The sequence below is a fragment of the Equus przewalskii genome, chromosome 14, assembly GCF_037783145.1.
Source record: "Equus przewalskii isolate Varuska chromosome 14, EquPr2, whole genome shotgun sequence".
Lineage (NCBI taxonomy): Eukaryota > Metazoa > Chordata > Mammalia > Perissodactyla > Equidae > Equus > Equus przewalskii.
In genome coordinates this window covers 11,826,969-11,839,579 of record NC_091844.1, presented here as the reverse complement: position 1 = coordinate 11,839,579, position 12,611 = coordinate 11,826,969, and the positions used below count along the sequence as shown (strand labels likewise).

The 12,611-nt window shown below is 51.4% G+C and overlaps 1 protein-coding gene across 2 annotated transcripts in view; it reads left to right on the top strand.

The window, feature by feature from the left end:
* The first annotated feature begins 1,195 nt into the window (after positions 1-1,195).
* The window catches only part of CNNM4 (cyclin and CBS domain divalent metal cation transport mediator 4), a 35,375-nt gene continuing 23,959 nt past the window's right edge, over positions 1,196-12,611 (top strand). For both annotated transcript variants that reach the window (XM_070573546.1, XM_008536027.2), the window contains exon 1: positions 1,196-2,696. In XM_070573546.1, the coding sequence (XP_070429647.1) occupies positions 1,295-2,696 (1,402 nt within the window). In that variant the 5' untranslated portion in view covers positions 1,196-1,294. The remainder of the gene's footprint in view (positions 2,697-12,611) is intronic.

The following is a 12,611-nucleotide window of genomic DNA, read 5'->3' as shown; positions in this document are numbered from 1 at the left end:
TGGCCAGTCACCCCGACAATTTGGGGTTACGGGTTTGGTCCCGGAAGGGCAGGCAAAAACAACAACAACAACAACAGCTACACAGCCAAAGAACATTTAGAGTTGTCCTGCCGTGTCTAACACCTAGGCCCCAGCTTAGTGAAGTGATGCTGTAGTACCATTCTTATGCCCACTTTACAGATGCAGAATCTGGGGCTGAGCGACCCTCCAACTTGCCTTCCCGAAGTCACCCAAGCCTGCTCTTAAGACGACAATCTGTAAGGACCCTAATGTGTGTCTAGACTTAATTTCTTTATCTGTAACAGGGAAATAACACTACCTCTTAGAGTTGTTCAGAGGATTGAATAAACATTCTGCGTTTACTTGTTTATTGCCTGTTTTCTGGTCTAGACTGTAAACTCCAGTGGGCAGGGACTTCGGCTTATTCACTGCTATATTGTCAGAGCCCGAACAAGTGCCTGGCACACAGTAGGGGCTCAATATTTGTGTCCTAAATGGAAACGACATGAGATAAGGCCAGGCCACACCCTGGCCCTTCTCTCTGCAGGTACACTCTTCATTCTCAGTTCTCAGACTGGCGCTGGGGGAAGCTTCTTCTGGCCTTGGGACAAGGTCAGCAAACCCCCCAGGAGAGGGGTGGCCAGAAAAGTCTTCAAGGGGCAGGCTGCAATGCCGGTGGCTTCGTAAGCCTCCCGCAGGCCTCCGCCCTCAGGATCCACTTTTCTTGTTTTATATCAGGAAAAGCACTTTTCTGCCGCAGCACAACGTAGGGCTGCTTCTGAGGTTCCTGCAGACAAGGGACACACTCCCTGAGCTGCAGACTTCTGGGGAAGGGAAGGCGCAGGGCACGCGGCCCCGGCTAGGCTGCCGACGAGGAACTCCGCGACCACGAGAGTGGGTCCCGCCGGAGGAGAGCTGGACCCGCGCAGACGCCGAGTGGGCGAGCAAGACGGCGAGGAAGGGCGGCCGAAGTGGAGGGTGGGGTGGGGTGGGGCGGGGCGGGGCGGGGCGGGCGCCCGCCCGCGGCTTCCGCCCGCGGCTCCCGCGCTCGGGCGCCGCTCCACCTTAAGCGCCGGACCCCCTTAAGGGCGGGCGCTGGAGGCGCGCGCCGGGGGCGGGGCCCCCATGCAAATGAGGGGCGTGGGCTGGCGGGGCGGGGCGGGCGGGGCGCAGACCTGACGTCAGGCCTGCGGCCCGGGCAGTTGGCTCGGCGGCGGCGCAGCGGCAGGAGCGGCGGCACGAGCGGGGCCGCGCGGCGAGGCGCGGGGAGCGGCGGCGGCCGAGCCGGAGCAACATGGCGCCGGTGGGCGGGGGCGGGCGCCCGGGCGGCGGGCCGGCCCGAGGGCGCCTCCTCCTGGCGGCGCTGGTGCTGCTGGTGCTGCTGTGGGCGCGGGAGGCCCGGGGCCAGGGCGACCCCCAGCGAGGCGCGATCCTGGGCATGAGGCTGGCGAGCTGCAACAAATCGTGTGGGATGAACCAGGAAGGCATCATCTTCGTGTCCGAGGGCAGCACGGTGAACCTAAGGCTGTACGGCCAGAGGCTGGGCTCTATCTCCAGCAACCTGATCTCCTTCACCGAGGTGGACAACTCCGAGACCGTCCGCAACTCTACCAGTTGCCCCGAGCTCACCAAAGACCTGGTCGTCAAGCAGCTGGTCAACGTGACCCGCGAAAACACGTCAGGGATGCTGGTGGTGCTCACTAAGTTTCTCCGGAGGAGCGAGAACATGAAGCTGTATGCACTGTGCACTCGGGCCGGAGTGGACGGGCCCTGGCAGAGGTGGACGGAGAACGACTCGCTGCTCTTTATGGTGGAGGAGAATGGGAGGTTCCTACCCCTCTGGCTGCACATCCTCCTCATTATGGTGCTGCTAGTGCTGTCGGGCATATTTTCTGGCCTCAACCTGGGGCTTATGGCCCTGGACCCCATGGAGCTGCGCATCGTGCAGAACTGTGGCACGCAGAAGGAGAGGCGCTATGCCCGCAAGATCGAGCCCATCCGGCGCAAGGGCAACTACTTGCTCTGCTCGCTGCTCTTGGGAAACGTGCTGGTCAACACCTCCCTCACCATCCTTCTAGACAACCTCATTGGGTCTGGAGTCATGGCGGTGGCCTCCTCCACCATTGGCATTGTCATCTTTGGGGAGATCTTACCTCAGGCCCTGTGCTCCCGACACGGGCTGGCTGTGGGTGCCAACACTATCGTTATCACCAAATTCTTCATGCTACTCACCTTCCCCCTCAGTTTCCCCATCAGCAAGCTCCTGGACTTTTTTCTGGGCCAGGAGATTCGCACCGTTTACAATCGGGAGAAGCTGATGGAGATGTTGAAGGTGACAGAGCCCTATAATGACCTTGTGAAAGAGGAGCTAAATATGATCCAGGGTGCCCTGGAACTACGGACCAAAACTGTGGAGGATATCATGACCCAGCTGCAAGACTGCTTCATGATCCGCAGTGATGCCATCCTGGACTTCAACACGATGTCGGAGATTATGGAAAGCGGCTATACCCGCATCCCCGTGTTTGAAGATGAGCAGTCCAATATTGTAGATATTCTCTATGTCAAAGACTTGGCCTTTGTGGACCCCGATGACTGTACTCCCCTCAAGACCATCACCCGCTTCTACAACCACCCAGTGCACTTTGTCTTCCATGACACCAAGTTGGATGCCATGCTGGAGGAGTTCAAGAAGGGTAAGGCCTGGCGCAGCTCTCCCGGTGAACTTTTGTCACTCCTCTGTACCCTTGCCTGTTTTGCATCTGCTGCTCATAGTGTCCCTTTGCCCAATCGCCTCCTTTGCTTCTGAGGTGAATGGCATTTGGGGCAGCAAAAAGAATTCTTAAGCATCTGCTGTCTGCCAGGCACTGTGCCTTATGCTTCAGGTGAATCAAAGCTGAGTGACACACTTGCCCCCTTGGAGGGAGAGAGCGAGGCCTCAGGGAGCTATTGAAGCAGGACAGAGTAAGGCAGACGTCTTAGATGAGGCCAGCACCAGGGCAAGGAGATGAGAGCACAGTGGCGCATCTGATTGGGGTGGGGCAGGGAAGGAGCTAGGGAACTGAGAGAACCTTCACAAGGAAGGGAGCATTTGAGGATAGCCTTAAAAGGTGGGGAGACTTGGTACTTGAGGTGGAGGGAACCCCATGAGCAGAGGATCTGAGTGGGGAAGCAAAGGCTGTGCTTGTGGCCCAGCAAGTGGTCCTGTTCAGCTGGGTGTGGGCTCGGCTCATCAGTGCCGGGGCGAGAGGCTGAGTCATTAGCGGCCTCAGGAAGAGCCTTGAAAGGATGCTAAGTATGATTGGAGCTGTGGAAAGTTTTTGAGCAGGGGGATGCTGTTACTGGAGCTCCTAGCCCACAGAAGCCGAATTGGGAGGTCTCTAGTTGGCTCCCCACTCAGAACAATGCCAAGTAATGCTTTGACTATTCAGCAGAAGCAAGCAGATTAAGTTTTGGTTATTGTTCTGTCTTTCCCAGGCGCCAAACATAAGCTTCCCCTCTGTGGTCTGCTGGAATCTTCAGCCGGCCTTGCGTGGCCTTGTTTTTTTTTCTCACGTGGGTTCTTGGCCAGTTCTCAGGTAGTTAGAGAGGCGCTTGGAGAGTTTACTCACCAGCCTCAAAGCTCAGGGCACACACCTCTTTCCTTACTTCCAACAGAACTTTCCTCCCACCTCTCAGAGTGGCAGTAAACAAGCCAATTATGGAGTAAAACCCTCCTAGGCCAAAGGGAGTGAGGAGGCAGAAAGGGAAGCTCTTTATAAAGGAATGGGAGGGGGAGGGAGCTCATCCTAAACCCGGGGACTTTGCTTCATTTCCCATAGGTAGAGCTCCTGCTGACTAAGACCTAGGTTGGCCTGGGAGCGACTTCTGCACCCTAGCTGAGAGCAAGCTCTGGACCCTTGTTAGTTGTTTCTAGAACAGTGAGTGGAAGGGAGACTGGAACTGGCTGGGTCAGTGGGCAGTAGAGTGGAATAGGGAGGAGCTGGCCTTGCCAGATTTGGTCTGAAAAGATGCTCGGGTAGGGGCCAGGGTCGGGGGTTGGTCCCCTCCTGTTTTCAGTTTGACAGACTGAATCCCAGCATCAGAGCTGAGAGAAGCCTTGAGTAATATAAGTCCAAGTGGGAGACAGCCCCATAAGGCGGCCTCACTTCTCAGGAACTGGAGGGATGTGGACATCTGGTGGTGATGGCATAACCTGGGGGAAACTTTGGGGGTGCAGACCCAGGAAGCTATTTCCCCCAGGCACCGCAGCCTGGGACAGAAGAGCAGTGTGGATTTGTGCCCCACCTCTACTCTGCAGCCTCTTGGCTCTGAGGACTTCTCTCTTGTTGCTTGGTCAGGAACCTGGTCAGGACTCACCAGGGCGTTTCCTCCTCATCACCTCTCTGGTCTTTGGGACATTGTTGGTGACACACCCAGCAAGCACGTTTTGCATCTTTCAGCCCAGATCTGGATCCAACCAAGCAATATGGGTTGGCTTGGCCGGGCTCCCAGCCTCTGGTCAGCAGGTCTCAGCTCTCCTAGAGTGGGAGCTTCCTGGGTCTTAACAGGGCCACGTTTGGATTCATCTTGTAAAAAAGTGCCACTTCATGAAGCTGGGTAAATAGAGCTAGCATCTCTCAGGCCAGAGCTCTGCTGAGTGGAACTCTCCAGATGCACATTTTAGTCCCCTGGACACTCCGCCTTAACAGAGGCCTGCGGCCTGAGCCCAAACCCGAGCCCAGGGGATGCTGGTAATTCCATGGATGGTCTACCCAGTGCAGCAGGAAGCCCTGCAAGTGTGATATGGTCATCCCTGATGAGCACACCCCGGGGCTTTAAGCCATCATCACTTCCTGGTCCCCAGGCTCCCCCCAGTGTGGGCTCTTCCACGTCTTTCCATCTGGCATTTACCTTTTTAGTTTGAGGCTGTCTGGGACATGGCAAACCCCTAGTGCACATCTGCAGTTTAAAAGATTTCCTTTACAAATTTGGTGTTTGGAAGCCTTCTTTTTTAGCCAAGAAAAACAAGGGAGCAAGGTTACCAACAGCCAGCGTTGTCGGCAGCATCAAAATCAGAGCTGGGGTTGCCTGCTGAGACTAGCCCAGCATCTCTCTGAGGGTCTGTCCTGTGCTTCGGTGGACGATTCAGCACCTCCAAGTCGGGCCAGGGCCCTGACCTCTGCCAGAGCCTTTCTGCTCTGAGTGTAATCCTCTTTTAAGGTTGTTTTATCTCCTTCCTGCCGACAGCGTATGAGCTCCTTGAGGGTAGGGATCGTGCCTATTAGTGTTTTGCCACTCAGTGCCTGGTGAAGAGATGAGTCTTCAGTGAGTGCGTGTTAAATGAATGAGTGAATGAATGAATTAATGAACAACAAATGAACGACTGTCCGGCAAGCCCTACTGGCCTTCTTGCTGTGCTTGAACACACCAGGATGCTTGCACCCTGATGCCTTTGCCCTCCTATTCACTTGGGCTGGAATGTTCTTTCCCAGATGCATGTGGCTCGCTCTCCCCTCCCTCATGTCTGCTTCAACTTCACCTTCTCAGTGAGGCCTTCCTGGCACCCTATTTAAAACTGTAACCCCCCATTCCACCCTGACCTTCCTGGTCTCCCCTACCCTGTGCTAGTTTTCTTTTTCACGTATCACTTTCTAACAACTATGTAATTTATAAATTTACTACGCTGTTTATTGTCTGTCTCCTCCCACTAGAATATAAGTTCCAAAGGGCAGGGCTCCTTATTTGTTCACTCCTGTGTACCTGCCCCCTAGAATGGTTCTTGGCACATCGTAAAACCTCAGGAGAAAGTCACTGAATCAATGAATGACTTGTCAGATTTGAGAGTTATCCCGGTTCCAGAAGTGCTAGAATTTTGAGGAGCTGATAAGGGATAAAGAAAAATGGGTGTTGTGCTGTTCTCCAGGGGCCTAGCTGCGCCAGGAAAGACAGGAGGAGCTCTTGTAATGACATAGCTATTAATGGTTCAGCTCAGCAACTGAGAAAGAGTTTGGGGTCTTGAGTGTGATGCATGGTTCCCCTTCCCTGTGCCTCAGTTTCTCTGTGAATAAGTGGTCTTTGACCATCAGGAGTTTACATAGCTTCCCTCATTAGCGTGACTCATGAGTATGCTCCTGCACACTTAGAGGCAAGCTTGGGGAGTCAGTGCAGGCATGGGGGTCTGAGCTCCGCCTAAGACTAAGGCAAGGAGGTTAGGGCTTCCCAGCTGCTTCCGCCTCCCAACTCAGGCCAGTTATCGTTAGATATTTGTTGACCCTCGTACTGTGTGCAAGGCCTGTGCTGGGTGCTGCAGGACCTCAGGAGTAAGACCATCTAGTTGGTGAGAGCAGTGAGGCCACCGAGAGGCTCGTGTGATTTGAACCTTTGTCCTTTGACTAAAACCTCGCCTAGCACTGTTTGCAGTACTGGGTGTTGTGGTTGGGTTTGTCTACAGCTTGAAATCTTAGAATAAAGGCTCCTTGGACTTTTCCTGGCTCAGCTGTATTTTTCCTCTATCGCAGATGCTCTCTCAGACTCTGGAAGCAAAGCACTATAATCGATGAACTCTCCCCCTGGAGATCAGAAGCTCAAGCCCCACACTGAAGCCCAGCTTTCAGCTTTCTGCAGTGCCCTTCCCTCTGTGACATTTCTGCCCCTCCCAGGGACTGAGCTCATCTTTAGTCATCTTATCTTTCCCCACCCACTTTATAACCATTTAGCCCCCTGTAAAGAGCTTCGTTTAAACTCTGCCCAGCTGGGTCACTGATCCATTAGGTGACTTTGGAACTGTTATTGCTCCTCATAGAAAGTTGGTGGGTTATAAATTGGAGGGGGGAAAGCTAGAAATATTTTATTAACTCCTTCCACATTTGCCGTTCTTTTTTTTTCTTTTTAAAGATTTTATTTTTCCTTTTTCTCCCAAAGCCCCCCAGTACATAGTTGTGTACTTTTAGTTGCGGGTCCTTCTAGTTGTGGCATGTGGGACACCACCTCAGCATGGCTTGATGAGTGGTGCCATGTCCGCACCCAGGATCTGAATCAGCAAAACCCTGGGCTGCCGCAGTGGAGCACGTGAACTTAACCATTCGGCCACGGGCCGGCCCCATCCCTTATCTTCTTAATTTTATTCCTGAAACACCTTTACAAAGTCAAGCAAAAACACTGTATAATTTTTGCATTCGTTTTGATTTCTACCATCTGACACACCCTAAGTATCATCTTTCCTTCTGTTTATTCGCTCCTTCATTTATTCAGCAGACATCTAGTTTTTTGAAGCCTGTGTGTCACACTCTGTGCAAGCTGTTAGAAATCAGAGAGGAATGAAACAGCCCTCTTGACAGAGCTCTCAGTCTGCCAGGGAGACAGACGTGTCAGCAGAGCTTGGCTGTGCCCTGCTCAGTGGTGCAGTGCCGAGGGGCCAAGGATGCTTCTCAGGTCAGAATAACAGGACTCACTGATCGTTTCAGAGATGTTGAAATCAGGGCCAGGAAGTAGTTATGAACACCTGAGGTTTCTAGCTTGGGATTCAGGTTGATGATGATGTCATTTGATGGAAGTTGGGAGAGGAAGAAGCAGCGACAGTTGGTGAGTGTGGAGGGAAGGGAGTGATGGTAAATAATAATGGCGTGACCCCATTTTGGACTCCTCTGTGCCCAGCACTGTGTACACCAGAGCTTCTCACACTTGAACATGGGCCCAAACTGCCTGGGCATTTTGTTAAAATGCAGATTTGAACTTGGTGGGTTTGGGGTGCGGCCGGAGTCTGTATTTCTGACAAGCTCTTGGATGATGCCCACGCCTCTGATCCTGGACCACAGTGAGCAGCATGAGGGTGAAGTCCATCTGGGCAAGTGTGCAGGTGAACGTGCCCATGTAGGGGCTTGGGAGTGAGGCCAGGACCAAGCTGAAAGCTTTGGAAGTCAGCTGAGAGCAGGCAGAACGTGAGAAACATGTAGAAGCCTGGCCAAAGTGGCTTCTTGGAGAGAGAAAAGAGCTAAGCAGGTGTGGTTTTGGGAGCCTCCTGGGGAGGTCAGATGGGGCAAGGGCTGAGCACAGACTGTAGGATGGGACAGTTATGTCACAAGGTGCTGGGAGGGGGCAGCCTCAGGAGTGGGAGTGAAGGCAGCCATCCACCTGGTCTCAGATAGCGCCACCTGGAAATGGTCTCTAACTGAGCTGGTGATTTGATCTCCAGAAGCTGCCCGGGGGCAAGTGTATCTGAGAGTGACAGCAGCTGCCTGCTAGGGTAGAGGTGCCAGCAGGGCAGCTGACAAAACGCTGGCCAGGCCCCTCCTCTCTTTCTCTTTAGCGGGTGCTTGGGGGCACGGAGCATGGCCACTGTGGGGAGGGCCGTACAGTGCGGCCTGCGGGCGGCTGCTCCTCTTCCCCTTGCTGGCATCTGCAGCCTGTGGGCTGGCTTTGCCAGAGGAGCCAGAGCTGGGAGCAGTTTCACCAGTCTTGCATTTACAGTTCTCTTCCTAGAGCTCTTCTTTGTGTACTGGAAGGTGCTGCCTTATGTGTCGGCCCTAATAAGAGCTTCTTAGATCATAGTGAGATCATCCTGGTGTTTACTTTTCAAAAATCTTATATTTTTAATGAGAAAGCCCAGCTCCAGAGTTTTTCTGGACACCTCTGGTCAGGATGGGAGGTATCGAAGAGATGTTTAACCTTGAAAATAGATGAGTGCACAGAAACTGTCCGACAGGATAAATGGCTAAGGGGCAGAGGACTTTCCAGAAGCAGAGGCCTGTCTTGTCCGTAGAAGTCTGGGAAGACACTCCAAAGGAGGTGACATTTCAGCTGGGTCTTCAAGGGTGAATAGACATGGCATTTTCTACTTCTGTGGCTCGTGTTCTGCGAGAACGGGGACAAGACCACAGGACAAGAAATGAGCTTATCCGTCCTTGGCGCCAACTTAGGGTAAAACCGCTTCTGCGTGATGTGACTGCTTCTCAGCCGTTTCTGGAGGGGCTTCGAGGTCCGACCGTGTGCCTTCTCTCTCCATCCCTCCCCGCCCCCCACATGAGTGCTGTCAGACAGAGGAGCCAGGGTCGTTGAACAGAAAGGGCATCTCTGAGGGAAGGGAATGGCACCTCACGGGCAGGGGCAGTAAGAGCGTTTAACAGACACCCTCCTGACAGGCTGCACAGCCAGGGAGAGTGTGTATAGAAGGTGAGGATGGCCCAGGCCCTTCTGTCACTGTCTTGGTGACTGATTTTAGCAGAGCCACCAGGTTTCTTCAACCCAGCCCACGCGGAGGGATGAGTTCCCTTGCTTGTCCTCCAGCTGGCTCTCTCTAAGCCTTCCTTTGGTCTTAGGGATTTTTGGAACTTTTCAGCAGAACTTGCCATGAGGATGTGAGGGTTATCGAATTTCCCAGAGGTGCCCAAGATGGCCCTGAGCCAAGAGGATGGGGAGTAGCTTTCTGGTGCTGTTCCTGCCATTTGACCCGGCCCCTCTCCCCTGCTTCTCCGAGTCCCTCTGTCTGCCTGCAGGCACAGCTGCCCTTAGGTGCTCGCCTGTACTGTGCCTTCCGTTACCCCTTGTCAGCCCTGAGCGTGCCAAGACATCCTGTAGTTTTGTGGCTACATAAAGCACTCCTGGCTCATTGCATAGACTGGAGTCTGGACTCCTCCTTATTGTGTGATGCATCTATCTCATCATCAGAACTTTAGAAAACACACAAAAATCTAAACAAAACAATCCATGAGCCTGTGACCTAGAAAGAACCACTTTTAATATTTTGATTTATTGTAATAACTTTTTTAGAAATTTACTTTAAATTTTATTTTTTGGTTAAAAACATCTTGTAACAAACAGCAAGATCAAAACCATTTTCATTTTTGTGGCCACGCTCTCATATTAGCTGCCCATTTGTATTTTCACGTTTAAATCATTGTCTGCGTACAATTTTGTGTCCTGCTTTTTTGGAGCACGGCTTAGATTGGCTCTTCAGATTTTTCCTCTGATAAGAAATGAAATCCTTTTTTATCCCTGGGCTTCTTGGGAGGAGCGTTTGGGAGGATTTCCACGGACTCAGGGCTGGGCAGTGCTGTGTGGCTGACAAGAAGGTAGCCCAGAGGGCTGGGGTGTGCCGCTGCCAGCCTGTTTTGCTTCGGGTTAAGCCTGGTGTTGCTGGAGCATTCCCCAGAGGGTACAGTCAGAGCTGCTTCCATGCTGCAGGGCTGGTTTACCAGTACCTGGGCAAGGTTCTCGAAAGACTGGTTTCCCAGGCTCTCTCGAACGCCTGGTCTCTGGCCAGCGGGCAGCCAGGAGCCTTGGTTGGAAGGAGTTTCCCTCCCTTTCCACCCCAGGCAGGCTCACTCCCACACACACTCACTCCCCACCCCCACAGACACAAAGACAGGCTCACACAGAGGCACACTCTCCCCTCACAGGAAACGCACTTACCCGGCGCAGACAGACAGACACACAGTTACCCCCTCCAGGCAGGCAGCCTGTCTGTCTCTGTCTCTCTCTCTGTCTCTCTCTGTCTCTCTCCTCTATCTCTCTCTGTCTGTCTGTCTCTCATACATACACATGCACAGTCACCTGGAGTCCTGTGTTTTAAACTGATGTCCATCTCTCATCAAACTTCCCTCAGATTGAGTTTAAAAGTGAGTAAATGCTCATGCAGTGGAGTTTATTTCATGAGAGGCTCAAAATAGAGACTGCCTCTTGGGCTCAGAAGAATTTCTCTGCTTGCTGGTGATTTGGTCACTCACGTTAATGTGTTCGGTTCACAGAGCTGTGGTGAGGATTCAGTGAGGGAAGGCATGTGAAGCACCCGGCTCAGTGCTGTGCCAGAAAAGCAGCAAAGACAAGAGGTAGCTCCAAGGGAACAGAGACTCCGCAGGAGGCCCCGTGTCCCCGGAGGTGCCCCAGACCCAGCGCTCTGGAAGAGGGTAGAGCAGGAAGAAGGAAGTGCTTTCTCTAACAGTTAGCCTTTATCGAATACTTAATTAGTCCTCCAGTGCTGTAGATGGGGCACTGAGGCTCAGAGAGCCTGACTCTTTCCCAGTCACATGACAGCCAAGTGGCAACCCCAGACTGCTCCCCTCCAGAGGCCAAGCTCTGAGCCGCTGTTCTGTCACTTTTCAGTGAGATTAAGAAAGAGACCAGAAGATTGGGATATTCCAGTAACTCCCAGCTGGAAAATTTACTGTCGATTCTAGATTTTTTTTGATTGAGATATATAGTGCATTGTGTTAGTCTCAAGTGTACAACATAGTGACTCCACATTTGTATATATTGCTAAATGATCACGATCAGTCTGGTTCATAGCCATCACCACACAGTTATAAAAATTTTTTTTCTTGTGAGAACTTTTAAGATCTCTCTTAACACCTTTCAAATATATAATACAGTATATTATTAACTATAGTCACCGTGCTGTACCATATATCCCCATGACTTATTTATCTTTTAACTGAAATTTGTACCTTTTGACCACCTTCACCCATTTTACCCACCCCCCACCTCTCGCCTCTGGCAACCACCTAGATTTGTTTCAAAGCAAATTTTTCATTGAAGCAAAGTGCATAAATCCTAAGTGTACAACTTTATAATTTTTGCAAAGGAACAGCCCTGTGTAACTACCAGTGAGTCAAGAAGCAGAACAGTGCACCACCCTAGAAGCGCCCCCATGCACCTCCCAGCCACTGCCCCGCCCCAAAGTCATCATGGGTTACTTAGTCTGTTTCTGAAGGTTTAAGGTGAATCACACAGTATGCATTCTTTTGTATCTGGCTCCTTCTGCTCAGTGTTAGGTTGTGAGCTTCATCCATCTTGTGTGCAGCCGTAGCTCCGTCTTTGTTGCTGTCTAGTATTCCGTGTATAAACAGCCCACAATGGTGCTGTTGATGGACATTTGGGTTGTTTCATTTGAGGCTGTTGAGCACTAAGAGTATACTCTTGTGCATGTCTTTTGGTGACTAAATGTAGGCATTTCTGTTGGGAATAGACCTTAGAGTAGAATTGCTAGGACATGGTATGGGCACAGATGAGTCGGTTTTTTACAGTGCGTGTATCAGTTTACACTCCTGTCCGCGTAACTCTGGTATTGTCGGCTGCTTATTTGTTTATTTTATTTTATTTTAACCAGTCAGGTAGGTCTGTGGTATGACGTTGTGATTTTAATACAGATTTCCCTAGTGACTATTGATGTTGAGCACATTGTCATATGCTTACCATCCATATGGTTAGTACTTTTGATATCCTGCTTAAGATTCTTTGCCTGTATACAGGCGGGAAGCTAGGATCCTCTGTTATCTTCTGGAAGCCATATTGTTTACCTTTCACATTTAGCTCTATAATCCTTCTGGAATTTTTGTTTTTGATGTGTTACAGGTTAAGATTCATTTCTTTATCCATACGGATATCCAGCTATTCCAGTACTTACTGAAAGACTGTCCTTTCCCCACTGAGCCATGGTGTTGGCACGTGCATCTGTCTCTGGAAGCCTTTATATTCCATTGGTCTCTTTATTTTTCCTTGTTCCAGTACTACACTGACATAATTGCAGTAGTTTTATAATCAGTTTTAATATCTGGTAATGTTAAGTACTTTGTTCTTCAAGGTTGACTATTCTTATCCTTTTGCTTGGGAATTTTGTGGAATTGCATTGAATCTGT